Consider the following 18,955-nt stretch of genomic DNA (forward strand, 5'->3'; position numbering starts at 1 on the left):
GAAACTAAGTTCTTGGGCATGTTATACAGTAAATATGACAACCTGCAGTATCAATAGTGTACACACATCCCCACCCTGACCAAACACAGCCAAGATTCAGATGTCTGTTTCAGACATTGCTCTATTTGCATTATATCTCTTATTCAATGGAAATAATTGCCCTAGAGACTAGGTTTATTTCTGCTCAAAGTAGATGGATGTGCCAGTAGAGACAGCGAGTGGATTCTGAATAGTGCTTCTGCAGGGGGGAAAAATCCAACAAAACACAGCTGTATAATTAAGAACAGTAACTTAATAAACGTAGGCACAAATGATAATCCATCTATGGCTGCTTCTTCAACTTTAATTCTGGCCTTTCTTAACATTTGAGAGTTTTACCTGAAACTTTAAAATCACAATTAATTGCGTGCAGTGGCAGAAACAGTTTCACTTTTCATGTACATGTGCAATCCTTCACATTTCAAAGCCCAGCCAAACTAGTCATGTAATTGCTCCAGAAGGCAGCCTTTCTAGTATTTCTAGTGCACTCATTATCATGGTTTCTGAGAAACAGTTAAACTACCAGCATCCTAAAGCTATTTTCCCTGTCTTTACAATAGACAGAGTTCTTGCATTCTATACACAATGAAAACCTGAGCCATTATTTACCTACAAAATGCCTAATATTCATCCTGCAAGTCTAAGTTAAAGTTACTCCAAATAGGTACTGACTTCAATAATACATACTCAAAACTATACTCCAGTCAACTGTTTTTATGACCTAACACTTGTAATAATGACGTTAAATCTAATAAACCCCCTTTTTTTGAAGGAAAATCAGATCATCAAAACAAGACTTCATCACCTAGTACTCCAAAATCACCCATATCCAGGTACTAATTTATAGTAACACTGTACAAAACACCCTATTTCAGGGAAGAACTTTAAAGGTGAATAGCTCTAACTTTAAAAGGACTGTATTTTACAGAGAGTTTCACTACTTACAGGGTGTTTTTAAAGATAAAAGCATCAATCTACCCAAGGCTTCCCCTGAAGTGTTGCATTTCTGTTCACTGTACTGCCAACTGGAAGCTCCTTCCTTTTGGGATTCTAATTTATTCTCTCGCTGAATGATTTTTAGCACAATAAACTATTAATCTGCACACTTAGAGGTGCATTTTCACCATTTCACAAGAAATACCAACCATATCAAATATTCTTTATTACCAATATTTTTTCATTATTTTTATCCACCAGAGAGAAACAAAAGCAAACTTACAGATAGCTTAAGAGAATCCAACCTACAAATGCAGCATATTGTGGCTTTTACATTAGTTGTGTATATGTAATTTTCCATAAAGTGGCTTTAAAAAGCAAAGTGCAAAGATCCCCACAGCTTGTGTAAAATAATTTAGGTTGCAACAAAAATATAAAAATATTTTTGCATTTTTATTAACAAATAAAAGTTATTTGTTACCCTTAAAACGGAAAGGTAACACATCTGAGATAAGAAAAAGGATATGACTGTACAGCCCTAAAAAAAAAAACCAGCAATATTTCACACCTCAGAAACAAAACAGAAAAAAGGAGCAATGAAAACAAAACCATGTCACTGTCCTCATGTTTTACTCAATCAACAGTTCTTGGTCTAGATCCAGCCAAGATATTACACTGATTAGGACAGGGTGTAGGAGGTAGGAAGAAACCATTTTCACTGCTTACTGTATTAAAGAAAAAGCTGTAGCATTGCTGGGCAGGACTAAACAGGATGCTTCTATTTCTTAACCCATTCCCCAGTAAAAACACCTCCTGCACAGCTTAAACTTATCTTTTGCTATTGAATTAATTTGGCACATCCTATTCCTTATCTACTAAATAAATTAAACACTGAAAACAGGGAAGTTTGTTCTTTCTTTCCCAGACATGCAGGCAGCATGTAATCCTAATAATCTAAATTCTTGCAAAGCAGGATTTTCTCTTTGTTTATCCTTGTTCTCTTTTCATGTGTTAGTTAATCCATTACCTAATTTATCCTGGAATCATCTTTAATTGTTAATAATGGAAAGACTCGGGACTCCTGTGCTGAGTTTACAAGCTCTCTTCTATTCTTGCCCTGGCCGAATTTCTGCCTGGTGTCGGGTCACAGGAGGTGAAGTCTACTTTTCTGCAGCTATGCACAACTACCACAGAAAAAGGCCAAACAAAGCACACTGGCACATAAAGAGAAGAAAGTGCAATAGCAAATAGGAACATGAAGGTGAAGTAAGAGAGGAGATTAAAAAACCCCAAACTAGTCACATAGGAACTTTAGGAGGAAAATACTTTTGGTCATTAGGCACTAAAACCCCTCAATCAAAATGCATATGGCTTAAAATCATGGTGGTGTGAAATGAGGAGCAGCATGCACAACAGCTTTTTAGGTTTCCCCTCTATGTTGTCCCACAGATAAAACTTAAACTGACTGTAAAATCTCACACTTCAGTAAAGCAACAGCCTGGCTTAACAGATTATAAGCACTGTCATTCCCTTCACTCAAAAAGGAGCTAGAAGTTTGATCCCTCCATCTCTGACCCTGAGTAAAAGGGCTCCTGGTCTCCTAAGATGTTTTTCAGAGTATCATATAAAGGAAAGCTTAGCTTCTTCTTTTGAAAAAAGCAAAGTCAAACAAAAAGTAAGTATCAGGTACAGCTTCACAGGTAAAATGAAAGCGAAAAGGTAGCTGCTTGTCTCAGTAAACTGAAGCAAGGTCTTCAACTCAGGAAAAAAAAGGTAATTTAAAATGCTTTATTCTGTTTATATTTGATTTAATAGTATAGTAGAACACGAAATCAGAGCACCTCCATTAGGACACACAGTGGAGAACACTTTGATTAAAGTTATTTTTCCAGTACACAATCTAAAAATAAAGTAACCTTGAACATGCTCTACCTTCCAGACACATTTCTTTGCATTGATCAATGTATTAGATTGCTTATCACAGAAACATGAAAGGCAGACTCAGATAGTTCCCAATGGCCGACCAGTAGAAAATGTTTGTTATCAGGCTTCAAATTTGCCAGTAGAATGTCACCACAATCCCTATTTATTCCTATGCAAATGTTCTTCCACTATCAGAAGTCTAAGGGACACCTGAAGTTCCCTATATAATGCATTTTGATATGAAGGAGAAAAGCCAGAGTGTTGCAACAACCACTCTCTGTAAGCATCATCACTTCTTATACACAGTTCCTGTACAAATGTTAATTAATACTCAATAAAACATTTACTGGGAAAGTCCTATTAGATCTTGATACAAGGAAGAGCTGCAACACTGAATACAGGCTTGGCATATGGCCCCAATTTGAAGGTCATAAAAAGCCTAAAGCACTCCTCAACTATCTAATTAAAACAAAATAAAAGCCTTCTATTTCCTAAAAAAACCCGTATAAATATTTCTTCCTGAGATTGAATTCTGAATGGCTATACTGCAGAAGATCTGCCAAAACATCCCTCTCGTCCAGTTTCACAGAAATATACAGTCAGTTCTGAGCACCATGTACTTCGAGCAAAGGAAATAGATGAATGACGCATTTAGGCATGGCAACACCAACAGTCTTTTCCTCTGGAATGCAACTGTTATGGTGCTATGAAAGACTTTTATTTGTCTAAGAGCAGTTAACAAGGTTATTTTGTATAAATACTTAAAAATAAAAACAAGGCACAGCAGCACTAGTGCTGTGGTGCCATCATATCCAGAACACTAGCAGGCAGCGCTGCCAAAGCCCCATGCCTCAACTAAAACCCTCAGTCCCATCTGAACCTCTGTTCAGAAGATCTCCGAGGCGCAAGACCACTTTGCACTCCCTAAAATACATTTATTGAAAATACGTGCAAGATAAATTTGTCTTACACAGAACTCGTACACAATACACTAAACACTACAGCTGGAACAGTCTGACATATTAAGAATTTTAGGATAAAAATAAAACTTGATTACTTGATGTGGCTCACAGAGTTTGTTTTTATGTGAAAAATTTGATCATTAACCAAGAAACTTAAAAGTGGTAATTTTATTTACTAAGGATATGCAGTATCAGTGAAATACAATGACAACAAAACAACATGATTCTTACTGCATGCAATTTCCCCAGAGTTAATCCTTTTGCTGAAGCAGTTCTTCATCCACTAAATGGAGCAACAGTAGGGGACAGCTAGGCACTCCAATTTAGAGTAAGCTCTAATCTGCCTTATGGGAGCAACTAAAGGACCTATGGAAAAATGTTTGTTTAACAGTAATTTGTCTCAACTATAAATGGAAGCAGAACAGAACTGACATAGTCCCACAATGACAGTTTGTGCTGAACAATAACAGGATACTTGCATTAACAGAGTTGTGCTCTATTTAGGAAGCAAAAACAAGTGACAATACCAAACTCAATTGGTACAAACATTTATTTCTGCAAGATGCCCTTTAAATGTCTTGCTGAAGACATCATATGGGGATATGCCAGCCTCTAAAGAGAGCAAGTTTTAATGCCTGAGGAAACACCTTTATGTATGAAACTTTAAGCTAATTTCATTAGGTCATTTTGCTAAGTTGCTCAAGGTTAAAATAACTCTTATATCAGCCTTCCAGACTGGTGCAGTATGTCTAGATGCAAAGTGAATCTCTGGAAACTCGCCCTTTAAAAAAACCCGAAAACCCACAACTATTCTCATGTCGTGTTTGGCTACAAGTCCAACAGGAGGCTACCAGTTGCCCAGCAGGTGACTGACTTCAATCCACAGTTTAAGAGTGGAAACATCTACAGTAATCTTTCCACTACAAAAAAAGTAACCTAAAGTGAAAGTACTCTTACTTTGTCTTGCTGCACGGATAAGCCCCAAGGGACGGTTAGTTCTTCTAAGTATGCTACAACACCAATGAAGGTAAAGCAAAACAGACACTCAAAGCCCTTCTCACTTGCCTTAATGATTGAAGACCCAAGGGTGGTATCACAAATGACATCTCACAGCTCACCTGTGGGGCTTTTCTTCCTTCTACAAATTCTACTTTGAAGAATTCAAAGACCATTCTAAAGCTGACATAAGACATGCTCACAACAGGGAAAAAACTTCTTGTAGAGCCCTGTAATATTCTAGTCCCCCCCAACACTTACAGCTCTTGCTAGATACCCATTGCTTTGGTTAGTCAGTACTGGTACTAAGAGGAAAAAAAACAGAAAAAGCAAGCAACCCCTGCCAGAGAAGGATCAGCAACCAAAACCAAGGTAAAACACAATTATAAAGTGCTTGAGAATTGCCAGAAATGTACATGAAACAATCAAGATCACTGAAGACTAAAGCACCTTATGACTCAGCTGAGTGAAATCTCTTCCACAAAGTCTCTTTCCATCAACTAAAAAATAAACTTGCAAAAAGATCTGCATAAATGAGGTGAACATTAATTTACAGAAGTTTGGAAGAAATCTGTCAAATCATAAATACCAGCAATAGACTAAATACCTATTTATTATTACAATGCACCAAGAAATAAAATAAGTATTCTAAGTGTCTGAAGAAATCTTCCGCTGAAGTAATTCCTCAAGTGAATACTTAAGGGGGAAGAGTGTAATACTATTTGTACGTTTCTTTCTTGGTTAAAGTAGTGCACAACAGCATCTGAAGTGCAGTCTATATAGAACACAAAAAGGTGTACGTTTTTCCTTACAGATTATTTCACTGATGATTTAAAATACAAATTATTTGAAAGTAATTAAAATTAGAATAAAACAATAACACTTTCACTTCAGAGACTCAGAAATAAAAGAAAGTCTCCTCTTGTGAAAAATAGGAGCATTAAAAAAAAACCCAAACAACAGTTTTAAGAGATACTGATAGAACCTCTTCCATATTCTTCCTATGGGGGGAAAAATGGTACATTGCAACACTAATAAAAAAAATCAGCTCTCTAAGATTGTGTGTAGCTTTTTACCTTCTTGGTAGAAGTCTACCTCCAGGTGCAATTCACATGCTTTTAGCAGCAAGATCAACACCAGTCCCAGTGTCTTGAAGCTGTACTAGGTACACCAATTCATTCAGCTACACATCTTCCATCAGTTAACGCAGAAGGCACAATGGAAACAGAGCTATGAGAAACACAAGACAAAAATCTGAAATCAACTTCTTTATGGATAAGACAGGGTTAAAATTAATACTTTTATTAATCACTCAAAGAGCTTTCCCTGACCTTCAGAAAGAATTGGACTGACTCACATCTCAGCTACAAACCAGAAATCACACTAGGAGTAGGACCCAAAACATGTATCCATCACTTATTTAATTCAGGTATTAAAATTTATTCTGCTAGGCCAGTATATGATGTTTACGTACAATTCAGAAAAGAAATCACAAAGCTAATATGGATGTCTGACCATGGGCCAGAGTAAACTGACCTCATAATGGAGACCACCAGCTTGGCTAAAGGCCATCTGAGGACAGTGGTCCAGAGCACTATAGTTGTACTTCAGAGCTCAAAGATCTTTCTTAGTGCTTCCAAACCAGGATTCAGAAGTCCTATGAAAAGATTTATGCATCCTATACGGTCATCCTGGTGATGCGTGTGTTGGATCATTGTAAGGAATACTTTAGTAAGACTAAGCACGGATCAAACAGGCCCTATAAACAGGGGAGAAAACCCTACTTACTGTACTAGTTAGAAAGAATCACCTACTCATCAAACAAATTTAATCTGAAGTTTTTCTCATAGTAGCTCCTCTATTTCTCATAGGCGAATAGTAGCTAAATGCTGTTAATTAAGAATATGGGGAGGCAGGGGGAAATATTTTCCACCATAAAGACTTTGCCTAACTGCCAAAAGAATTCAAGGGCTTGTGTTCTTTCACAGGTTGATAATATTTACATAAACCAAGTTTTCCTCATACATTTATTAATGTTAACTGGGAATCCCATAGCTAAGGGAGTTTTAATGATTCACTTACTAATGGAGAGACTAGAATTTGTACACACTACTAAGGTAAACAAATACATCTGTCAGGCATCTTCTTTCCTCCTGAGCCTCAGCTAGTACAATTAATCAAAATCTGATGATTGCTCTGCGTAAGGAATGCATCATTTGTCTGACAGATTTAAGTTAAAGGGGAGAGAAGAAAAACATACATAAACATTTCAACTCGTTCTTTTAAAAATTATGATCATATGTCCACAAAATCAGAAATAGCTGACAAAATAAACAAAACAGCTTGAATTCAGCATTTTATAAATGCTGAATTTTATAAAATGCAGTTGAAACTGGCATACTTCAAGAAATATGCACACAGAAGCATTATACATATGTAAGCCTTTTACTGAACTTGTTTTTAAGATTAGCATTATTACCATTGTGCAAAAGCAAAACTTTCATTTTCTGGACAAACAGGCTGAGTTCACATGCAATTAAAAATAAAAAAGTGCTTTCTCAGCTTTCTGAAAGCTTGAAGTACAAGCATTTAAATGTTTACAGTTAAAAAAGTACCAGATTTTGTAAACTGTTAATTAATGTCACACAGCCATCATTTCTAAGCATTCAAGTGAATTCTGTTAACTGGGCAATTCAGAATTTTACTTCAGTCTAACTTGGATATTAAACCAGAAACTTTCTTTTTCAACTAATTTAATAAGATACATTTAATTGGACAGTGAAATATGGTTCTTTGACTAACAAAAAGATTAGTTATTAAAAAAAAACACTGAGGAGGAAAATTAATTTCAAAATGAATTTATATTTAGTTTTGTCTCCAGAATTAAACCCTGCAAGATGTGTTTCCCCAAACTGTGCTTAATAAAATAATGCTATCCTTGATGACAGTTGAGATAAAGCTCTAATCAGTACCAATGCCAACTACAGTATTTTAACAGAAACAAGATTTGTTGTGTTCCTCATGGAGAAACACAGGCACATATCCAATAAGCAAACACAAAGGCATGAAGGCTTCAAATTTTGATTTCTCTGCTCAGCACTAACAGCATCCTACTACTGTCCCTTTGGTATAACCCCATAACTCCATTCCACTACTACCGCTCCGGCAAAGCCTCATTTCTTTCTGTCAAGAGGCAGTACTGGAGCAGAACGAGAAAGGCAGAAGGACGCCTTCCCTTTGCCAGCCATCACCCCTTCAGCTCACTTACATGCACGCTGCCTTTCACACCGTTTGTTACCAAATAGCCGCTGTGTGTGTACAGCAAACGGCTAGGTGGAAAACTCCCAGCTCTGCAGAAGGACCTGTGCAAGCGAAACACTGAGCAGGACGCGGGCTGTTCCCACTGCTTGTCCCCCACCGCCTTCACAGCCGAGATACTCTATCCCTGCAAACTCCTCCACGCCTCCGGCCCACCGGATCCGGGGTGGGCAGCAGACCGCAGAGAGCTCAACTAGAAACTCTTCGGGGGGAGGAGCGAACGCTGCCCCCGGGGCGCTGGAGGCCCGGGAGCTGCTCAAGCTCCTCTCGCGGTGCCAGGTCTCCCCGTGCCCACCAAGTTCAGTGCCGGAGTTCCCAGGGCCCCGGCGCGAAGCCGCTGCCGGGCGGCGGGAGCGCGGCGGCGGCCGAGGGGCGCCGCGGCCCGCCCGGGCAGGGGAGGGCGGCAGCTCCTCCCCGCACACCGCGGCCGCCGCGCCGGGGCCGAGCGGGACCCACCCGGGGCTCCCCGAGCCCTCCTCCGCCACGGGCCGCTCGCTCCGCCCGGGGGGAGACAATGGGCACGATGACTTCACCCTCCAGCAATGCGAGCAGCAGCGAGGGACGCCGCCGACTTCCCCCCGGCCCCCAGGTCGCTCTCGGGCCCTCTCCCCCCCGGCTCGGGCTCCCGCCCAGAGGCGGCTCCGGCTCGGAGGTTCCGCTCCACCCCTCACCCGCCGCCACGCTCAGGGCGGCGGCCGCCGGCGGAGGCCCGAGCCGGGGAACGCCGCCGCCGCCGGGCCCCTCGGCGCCCCCGGGCCCGCCGCGGACCCACCCCCGGTACCTGTGGGTCGGTGGGAGGAAGCGGCGCTGCCCCGCCCGCCCGAGCCCGGCGCCGCGCAGGAAGCGCCTCCGTGCGTGTGCGTGTGTCTGTGTGCGCGTCTGTGTGTGTGTGTGTGCGAGCGAGGATCGGAGGGGGCGGCACCGCCCGGCCGGGGCGGGGCGGGGCGGCGCGGGGCCGGGGCCGGGGCCGGGGCCGGGGCTGCCCGGGAGGGAGGCGGCGCCCGGGCCGTCGGTTTCCGCGACGCGCTGAGCTCAACGCGCACGGCGGGGCCGCCCCTCGCCCGCCCCCGGCAGGGCGGCCCCGGCGGGCGGGACGGCTGCGGACCCCGCGGCGGGGCCGGGGCCGCCGCCCCCGGCGCGGTGCGGGGGATGCTCGCAGCCCGCGGGGTGGGTGCGCTGTCTCTGCCCCCGTGCCGGGGCCGCCGCAGCGCTGCCATCTGCAGTAGCAGCACAAGGTACAACGTTGTATCCACGTACAGGTCCGTGGGCTTCACGCCCATGGAAATGGAAAAGTGCGAGGCGAAGAATGAATTATCGAGGCGTTTCAATAGGTGCTGTTGAGCGCTGATTCACTTGCCAAAATGACAAAACCCTGTGTCCGTGCTGTAAGATACAGATTTGCCTTTTTTTCGCCCCCTCTTGCCATTTGAAACCTGAGGATGCCGCCTCAGAATTTGCCCACAAGCCCCCAGCTTTTCCTTCGTGGCATGGCCCTGTTCTGCATTTAGCTGCGGTCAGCCCCGGGCTCCTTGGCCAGCAGCCCCAGCCCTGGGCTGCCTCCGGCTGCCCTGTATCGCTCCCCCGTCCCCGAGTCCGGGTGCTCCGTCTTCTTTTGCTACAGACCTTCCTGCGGTCTTCCGCGGGATTCCCTCCCTCTGCAGCCCTGTCGTAGCTCTCCCACAGCCAGCTTGCTTCTCCTGACCTCCACTTCTGGCTCAGCTCCGAATCTCCTCTGACATGTTTCAGAATTCTCTGCCTACATTATTATTACATTTGATTTAAATAGTGTGCTTTTTTTTTTTTTTTTCCTGGTTAATCATTCACACTGTCGTCCCAGAATTCTGTGGAACTGGAGCTGATCCTATGCTAGTGGTTCTTCCATTAAGCTGGTATGAAACCTGAAAGCTTACTCTGGAAAAATTTATTAATCACCCAACCTGCACTTAACATGTGCAAAGATAGTAAAATGAATTAAATGTACCGTGCTTTTCTGGTGGGATTTGCAATGCACCATCAATTAAAGGCTTGCACATATACTTTCCTTTATTTATGTGCATAGTTCTGTTTAAGTCAATAGGACTACTTCCAGTACATCAAACTAAAAGTAAATACAAGTGATTCCATGGTGAGATACTTAATCTGAAATGACAGAATAGGCAGTTACAACAAACAGGGAGGGGAAGTGGAAAATAAGGGTAACACCAAATGAGATTATACTGGAATTTTGGCATGTTGTGTACAAACCACAGTAGTTCCCTGTTGGGTTGTAAAAGCCAGTGGCTAGGTGAGTTGTTCAGGCTCCAATACTGCAAACATGTACATGTCACTTAGGGTGTGTAAGTGGTGCCATTGTGTTCAACTGGATAAGATACACAGAAGTTTATTGCATACAACTTGCAGAGTAAAATCTTGGACATTTTGTTATATATGGGATTTGACACAGAAAAAGGGAATTAGAGAAAGGCAATTAGCTCATAAAATTAGAAAAAAAACAAGAATGGAGATGTGTGAGGGGAAGAAAATGAAGAGAGAAACAAAAAGATTCACATATAGAATAGCATGGTAGGTTAGTGACCAAATTTTGGAATAGCAACAGCAAACCATTCTACCACCTCAAATGTGCAGCTACCAATAAAACAAAAGCAGCCAGCAAAGCAGTTCAGTAATGTTTTACTTCCTAAATGTCCAGAGGGATTCAGCAAATCAGTACAAATGTTCTGAAATACCTTGGCTAATGCTGGAGAATAGGAGGGAAACACAATCCCGTTGTTTTAAAATTCTGCACTGGGATATTGAGCAGTCACTGTGGTGGTGAGATGGTTTCTCCTTGAAGCTGATGAGGGACAAAGCAAACCTCCAGCCAGCCACCCTGCTGAGAGCTTGGCAGTAGAGAGCCTTCAGCCAAGTAGGTGCTTTTCATCAGAAGTATTCAAAGAAGTCAATTAACAAAATACACTAAGCATAGGTAAGAAGGAAACTCGTTTCCGCACAAGCTGTACACCAAAACTAGCAGTTATTTTGGTATGTAAGGAAGATATGTTTGCTTGCTTGCTTGCTAGTTTATTATTATAGAACAGGATGACCAAGAGGTATTAAGGAAAAGTAGGGACTGCTCAAACTCTTGAGCAAATACCTTATGCAAACTGCATTTGGTGAGGCATACATGGTTTAAGAATGCTAACTAGCCTGTCTTTCCAAAACACTTTCTGAAGAACATCTAGGATTTAACCTTTGTGGGTATTTAATTCAGTTGCTGGCAGAAAAGTACAAAGTATTATATCACAATACAAAAATACTACCCTCTGAGCAAAGCATCTGGTGTGTTCTAAGGAGGCATAAGCACACACAACATGCTGTCAAATATGGAAGGGTAAAAATTGTATCAACATGAAGAGAGGTGAGCAGAGGGGGCTGAGGAAGGAAAGTGCTTTTCTTCTTGGTGATAAGGAATGGAGAAAAGGTATGAGATAGACAACCTCATCTCAATTTTGTATATCCTTCCCATACTTTTGGCTTATCTGGGCTGCTGGCCTCAGTGTAGCTTCAATATTTACATATGAAACACTGTTGTCTCATATGGTAGTGTAAAATCAGCACCTTGGCCCAGAATTTCATGTGTTGGTGGTCTTTTCTTTAAAGTCATATTGGAAGAATATCAAATATGATGGGTAAATGTTTCCATGCCTCTGATCCCACAACTGAGTCTCCCTTTGAAATCTTTTATTTGAATATTCAACCATCATCTTCAACATAAAATTGGCAAAGTCAAACTCTATTTTTTTTATTCGGTAATTTCATGTTTCCTGCAGGCTCTGTCATCATTTGGTCTCCAGCCCATCATTTTTAGGGAAAAACCTGTCCTCAGCCCTTTCCCTTTTGACACACACATTTGTGTCCTTGATCTTTCTTTCATTTTGTTCTGAAGAACACCCTTTGTTGTAAGATTCACCACTCTCCTATGTTTTCCAGCTCAGCTGTCTTGCCAATTAATTTTTTTTCCTGGAGACCTTATTTTTAGCACCCTGGATTTTACTGGTCTGTCTTACAGTGTTGCCCCACAGATGGCTGCATTTGCACAAAAAGCATTGCAGAAGATTGATGTGGCAGCAGGAACAAGTGGCATAGGGAAGGAAGAGAACTGCCCAGATCAATTTTGCCTCTGGAAAAAATGTAGTATGGAAATGCATTCTGACTTACAACCAAAGAGAGGATAAAAGCCTTTGATGAATTAAAATATCTGCAATACACATGGATAGCAAAACAGAAATCAGGCATGCAAAAATAGAAAATATTAATAAATGCTACACTATAACTGAGAAATATTATATATAAATACAGCTAAGAGCCAGAATTCACAGAATAGGAATAAGTGTTGAATACCATCAGATTTCTGTTTGCCCATTGTGAAAGATGATTTGTCATGCACTGATTGTCATAAATTGTACTGAGTGCAGTAGATTTAAAAAAAAAAACATCCTGTGTACCATGATGGCAAGGCTAGGATAATGGATTAGCAACAAATAGAGCTATCTAATATAGATGCAATCTCACTGATCCAAGTTACAAAGTGGCAAGATACCAGTAAATAATGTGCAAGCTGAGAACTTTCCAAAATTTTTGGTATGTCATAAAACATTAAAGATAAAGGCTTCCATAGCCATTTCAAACATCAGATATCTTAGAATTACGTCATCTGGTCTAATCAGTTTCTATAGTAGTCAATTAAAAAAAAGTAAGAGTAGGAAATTGGTAATATATAGAACTGCAGTCCCTAGAATATGCCTATTGCAAGAAAGAAAATCTGCTTAAATAAAAAAAAAATTATTTAGGTTTATTTTCAGCCACTACAAACTCCAGAAGTCTGCAAAAGACTACTATATGAGCTTAAAATTTCTCAAATGCCTAAAACTCTACTTCTAGATGTAGTGTTTAAGCTCTGAAGGTAAGGAGTTGCAGGATGCAAAAGTTATACCTGTAGATTTTCTTGGAGTTAGCCACTTTTAAAGGCCAGTTGTCTATTACTGTCAGTATCCTCAAAGAACTGCAATTTGTTAGAAAAATAAATGAAAGTCAAGTAAGAATTATACAGCAAGAAGCAGCAGACTGTAATTTCTGTTGCACAACACTGTTTCCATTCTAGTCTCCTGAGCTTTCCTCCTCTTTTAGTCAGAACAGCCTGAAATTTCTGGTTTTATGGGTTCAGAAGTTATGTGATTATTCTCTGCCCAAAGGTGAAATTGTTTCTGGAAAACTTGAGCAAGAATGTTTTTGCTGGTTTAAGTGTGAGAACAGTGAGATGGGGGTGAAATGTTGCATAAAGGTAAAAGTGCTTTAGGGGTTTTTAAATAACTTTTTCATCATGATGAAGTGATGTGAAGCGATGAAAGTCATGGTGGAAATAACTCTGCTTAGGGAAGACCTATACTTCTCCTAAAATTGGTCTCAAATGGGTCCTTCAATAAGCATATACACTCCATCAGAGCCAGGGAGCATTTACACTTGACCTTCCCTGGGAGGAAGGGCGAGTATCTGCTCAGGTTTATCTGTCCTTTGAGTCACAAACAGCTCCTCCATATTTTCATGGTGGCACACTGACTGTACCCCGAAGTCTTGCCCTGTTACTGCCTAATTATTAATGGGGTGGCCCATCTGCAATGTATCTACAGATTCTCTCACAAATAAACTGGAGCTGGGGAGGTTGGTGAGGGTGGGGCTCGATGCCCACGGGGTTCCTATTTCAGTACACACTGTGGCCATGCTCTGCTGTTGGCAGTATGGGATCTCCAAGTGTCGCAGCAGGCTTTTGTGGCCTTTTCTCTCTCTGCATGTCCCCATGTCACAGCTAAGTCTCACAGGCATTTAAAAATATAAACCATCTATATGACAATGAGGGGCCTCTGAGAACTGTCTATGGGATGTGCAGAAGCAGAGTGTTTCTCCTCAAGAGCACCTTCCAGAGTCGGCTGACCTGCCTCTAGTCCATGGCCAGGAGGTCAGTGGACCTGAAGACAGATTATGTTTGCAGCCAAGGTAGCAGCTGCTAGCCTGGACAGCAGAGGGAAGGGATTCTGGGCAGGCATGACAAGACACAACCCATAGTCTTGTGCTTTCACGTGTGGTCATGCCAGATGTTACATGTCCAGCATGAGCACACACTGGACAAGGACAGCGAGCAAGGTGTCCTTCTCAGCTGGATAGGGATTCCTTGCAGAAGCAGAGCTCTGTCCAGGAGCATTGCTGTGTGCAGCTGGATTGGTGGATGAAAAGGGCAAAGGTGCTGAGGAGTTTTAGAGAGAGCCTTTAGCCCCTGCTTAGGGAGCACATTTTCTCATACAATAGCTGTGAGAGTCAACAGTGAGTGTCAGTAGGACACAGGACCTCTGTGCAGAGAGCTTTTCAGAAGTGTGTCATCCCTCCTGGCCTCACCAGGGCCGATGAGCTGTGGGAGAGAGTCGCTTGCTCTATGTGGGGAGCTGCAAATACAGTTCTGCCAGATTGTCTGGCAGTTGCCACTTTGGGTAACACATTCTGCAGCCCCAGCCACTGCCAAGGGCAGAGGACACGAGCAGAGGTCTCTGGTGCAGGCTGGTTGTCCTCAGCACCGGCAGGTGAGTCCTACAACTACAGTGCTCTCCTCTATGCACTTGGGATGGGCATTTTGCCATGAGCATCATGACCGTGCCTTCCTTCCTGCCAACATCACTGGCAAGTTTGCTGTTTGCTGTGACTGCTCTCAGCATGACCCTCATAAAGCAGCAATTCTGGCCTTTACCTCTTGCCCAGAAGTCTCCTCTGTTGTTTCTGTTTCCTCAGGCTAGCCAGAACCAGGTCTTCTAGAAGTGTGAAACTCTTGCTTCCTTGCATGAAGCTGACTCCAGACACAAGTTAATAACAATTTCCTGTGGTCAGGAGCACCCAATCCAATGCTCTCTCCAGCAGTTTCCAAGGCTTCAAGAACTCTTTTGCATCACACAGAGAGGACAGTGACTGCATTGCTGTGAGTTTACCCAGGAACGGTACATAATTAAATCTTTGACAGAGAGCTCTAAACACTGTTTTTGGATCATGGGGCGGCATACCAGGACATGCCTAGATTGACCATGATGCAATGTGATCAGAAGAGAACTTCTGGTCTCAAATGTCCTTTCCTCATGCAAGAGAAGCATCCAAAAGCATCCAAAATACCTGAAGCATCCAAAGAAGAGTCACACCGTGTGCCCAAGAATATTGTCCAAGCACTTCTTGAACCCTGTCAGGCTTGGTGCTGTGACCACTTCCCTGGGGACCCTGCTCCAGTGCCCAACTACCCTCTGGGTAAAGATCTTTTTTATAATATCCAACATAAACCTCCCCTGACACAACTTCAGGCCATTCCCTTGGGTCTTGTCACTGGATCCACAGAGAAGAGATCAGTGTCTGCCCCTCCTCTTCCCCTCACAAAGAAGTTGAATCTGCAATGAGGTCTCCCCTCAGTGTCCTCTTCTCACAGAACAAGTGACTTCATCTGCTCCTCATATGTTTTCCCCTCAAGGTCCTACATGGGAGTCTTTATGTGCATTTGCATTGATGTCAAAGTGAGGAAAATGCTGTAATATGTTTTCTTCTCCCTAATGCCCAACAAGGTCCCCAGGGGCTGGTACTCTATCCAGCTTCATCTCTGCTGTGCTACAAGTGGAGTGCTACAGCTTTTGGATCATGTGCCAGCTGTACCTCTCCTCAAAAAGAAAACAGAATTTATTTAAAATATATATAACATATGTTTGAGGCCATACTTGTAAATTTCTGGAACCAGAACTAGCCTTTTTATTCTTATTCTATAATTTGCTTATTGTCCCAAAGTAATCAAGCCAGGAATCAAAGGATTTGGCTTCTCTGGGGACTGCATCTGCCTCAAGTTCTACAGAAGGTGCTTGTGTGTTGGTGTTGCTTCCTTTTTTCCCTTTTTTTCCCCCCTTGGCTTGTCTTCACAGGGTTTTTTCTCTTGATTCCTTTCTATTTTTGCATTAGATCAACTAAACACATGACACCTTATACTACACTCTCTGTGCCCCCTGCTCTCGATTCTGGCCAAGATATACGGACAGAGATTTCCTCTCTCCCAAGGGTAATGAGTCACAAAGTCTGCATGATTAGAAGGAAGGGTTAGGGTTTCACCTGCCTTTTGGGAGATCATTTTCTCCTTCAGATACCATTCCTAATCCTACACTTGCTGCAGATTCACTCTACTACAAAACCTGCAGAAGTGAGTCCTCCCTAGAGACTACAGTACTATTCATCACTTTATGAAAAGTGTTTCTGCCCCACATTTATCCCTAAAGGGTTAGAATCGACATTTGGCACTGAAACTTGTTTAAATTTTTTTGTTTTGTTTTGTTTCAAGTTTTGATGAAATTTAACCACTGAGATAGTCCAGGTTTCTGCTTGAAGCAACAAAAGGGCACTGATAGTGCTCAGTGGGCAATCTCTCTGATGTTGCTGGGGGGTTTATAATGCAGAGGGTGTAGATGCATTTGAGCCAGTTCTTCTTGGATGCAGCTGGCTGTGCAAGCATGGAGCTTGGTGAAGAACAACAGCTCACCAGCCTTCTAGGCTGTAAGTGCTCTGTGTTGTTGTAGCATTAGTGCTGACATTGAGTTGGTCAAGATCTTGTGTCTTAGTCTTTCCACTGCTGCTTGATTTTTTTTTTTTCCCTCCTTTCATTTCCCTAGGGAATACTGAGCTGATGAGATTTTGTACAAAATTACTCCCTGCAACAGTAAAAGGCAACACAGATCTCTGCTTATGTGGAAGTCTCTGTGCCATGCCCAGGCTGTGTGTTTTAGGCTTTAGGTCATCCCAGTTCACCATTACTTACCAGTCAGGTCTGAGCCATGAAATATAGAAGCTGAAGGTACTGGTAACTGGAATTCATTATTACACCCAGATATTTAGCTGACATATCCAAAAGGTTGAATAAGTTTATGATCAATAAGAAATCCATGTAAGTACAGAGTTGAAGAAGGCTACAAGCAAGTGATGCACTCTACTAACCACTGACCAGGGAAGACCATGCACCTCCACAAGTGTATTCAGTCTTCATAGGAGAGTTGTTCCTCTGAAACCTCTGGTATTGCCTGCTACTGGAGACAGAACTCAGTGCAGTAATTACTTTTATCATGACGACAGATACTCCAATGACATCAGTGGAAATCCTTTTCATGGTGCTGAATTACAGCTTGACAGCAGCAATCTCATGACACACTCCTTCTGATTCCACACCTGCGTCGTGACAACTGTATTGCTTGGTTACATGAAAACAATATCAGTGCCTAAGGGGAAGACAAAATGACAATAAATTTATTTTTATGAGATCTTTGGATTCTTTGCCATCTCCTGTTTGCTTTCTGTATTTTTTTTCCTTTTTTCAGGTTCAACATTTATTGGGACAATCTTTTCACTGCTTGTAATTTTCCAATTGCTTTGATTTAATTTCTTTCTTATTTGCAATTTCTTTCTGTGTGCTGCTAGAATTTAGAAACTAGTGTCACTAGTTTCTAAATACAGATTTTTCTAGGTTGCAATTGACAGGAATGAAACACCTCCCCATCTCAAAAGTGAGTTTCATGTAATTATCAGATGTTTAGAAGGATGCTGTTTATTTAAGTTTTCCTGACAAAAAAGGAAAAAAAGTCTCACCAACTGAGTTCATATCATCTGTTACATGTGAAGGCTAATTTTTAAAAGTTTTTTTACTTATATGGTAAGATAAACCTTAGAGCCTGACCACCTACAATTAGGACATGACAGATGTACCATAGTGTTTTGAAGACTGGAGATCCTTAAACAGTTTATGTTCTGATACTGAAGACATAGGTTAGTGTAAACATTATAGGCAGATCATTTTTGTGTGACATACTGTAGCCTCATGTGAGCTAGTCTCTGAAGAAGCTGTATGAATCATATTCTGGCTTCATCTGTCTTTTTTCTTTCAGTGTAGAGAAAGCACAAATTATGATCTTAGGTTCAACCTTACCATTTGAATAGTTAAGGTTAGGTAAGATTAATTCTGTCCTCAAATTAGCCAAATATCATAAAAAATATCACATGTTCTTTTTTTACTTCCTCCATAGCATTACAAAAAGTCTAGATGGTGATTCTTGCAGAGTTATTTGATATAATAAATGCTCATACTGAAAAGCGAAGTGCTATGATTAATCAGTGATGATAGTTTACATAGTTTAATTTGCAAATAGACTCTTACCCCATTTCTCAGACCCTTAAACCAGCTTTTCCACAGCTGGAGGATTCTGTCAGCCGAATCACAACAGACAATAGGAGGGAAGCAGTGAGAGAACCTCTTTGCAAGGATTTTTTTTTCCCATGCAGCAATGTCAGCTAGCTGGTTGGTAGTTTTTATTCCTCTTTATTCCATATGAAACCTTGATTTAGTGCTTCAGCAGTACTAGAGATGTGTAAGGGTAAAGCCACAGGACTTGTACAGCCAGGTCCCTTAGCCATTGAGAGTGCCCCATGTGGGCTTAAAGTATGTCAGGACTAAGGGAAGGATAGAATAAGTAGAATGAGAAAGTACAAGATCATAGGTTTTTGCACCTGTCTGTCTGAACTGTCATTTTCACGCTTTTCATAGAATCACCCCAAGTACTGATATATTAGGAAAAGTCCAGAGGGGAGAGAGTTAACACCCTCTCAATGCTGTGCCCATGATGGCCTGCTTTCTTTTTGTCTAACTGCTAAGCAAAATACAAGTTTCATAAATAGAAACACTGAATATAGACTGCAGA

The 18,955-nt window shown here is 41.8% G+C and overlaps 2 protein-coding genes across 3 annotated transcripts in view; both read right to left on the reverse strand.

The window, feature by feature from the left end:
* RNF19A (ring finger protein 19A, RBR E3 ubiquitin protein ligase) overlaps positions 1-9,063 on the reverse strand; it is a 56,716-nt gene extending 47,653 nt beyond the window's left edge. Inside the window, exons 1-2 of one of the 2 annotated variants that reach the window (XM_021529428.3) lie at positions 8,956-9,063; positions 5,933-6,086 (exon numbers count right to left, since the gene is read on the reverse strand). The gene's annotated coding sequence lies outside the window, so the exon portion shown is untranslated. Of the gene's footprint in view, positions 1-5,932; positions 6,087-8,124; positions 8,338-8,955 lie in introns of those variants that run through there. The other variant, XM_085573907.1, reaches the window with a different exon arrangement.
* Positions 9,064-10,828: 1,765 nt separating this feature from the next.
* Positions 10,829-18,955, reverse strand: part of ANKRD46 (ankyrin repeat domain 46) — a 78,870-nt gene continuing 70,743 nt past the window's right edge. The window contains exon 5 of the mRNA XM_085572409.1: positions 10,829-17,482. Within this exon, the coding sequence (XP_085428535.1) occupies positions 17,405-17,482 (78 nt within the window). The 3' untranslated portion in view covers positions 10,829-17,404. The remainder of the gene's footprint in view (positions 17,483-18,955) is intronic.

This window comes from Lonchura striata, chromosome 2 (genome assembly GCF_050655825.1).
Source record: "Lonchura striata isolate lonStrDom1 chromosome 2, ASM5065582v1, whole genome shotgun sequence".
Classification (NCBI taxonomy): domain Eukaryota; kingdom Metazoa; phylum Chordata; class Aves; order Passeriformes; family Estrildidae; genus Lonchura; species Lonchura striata.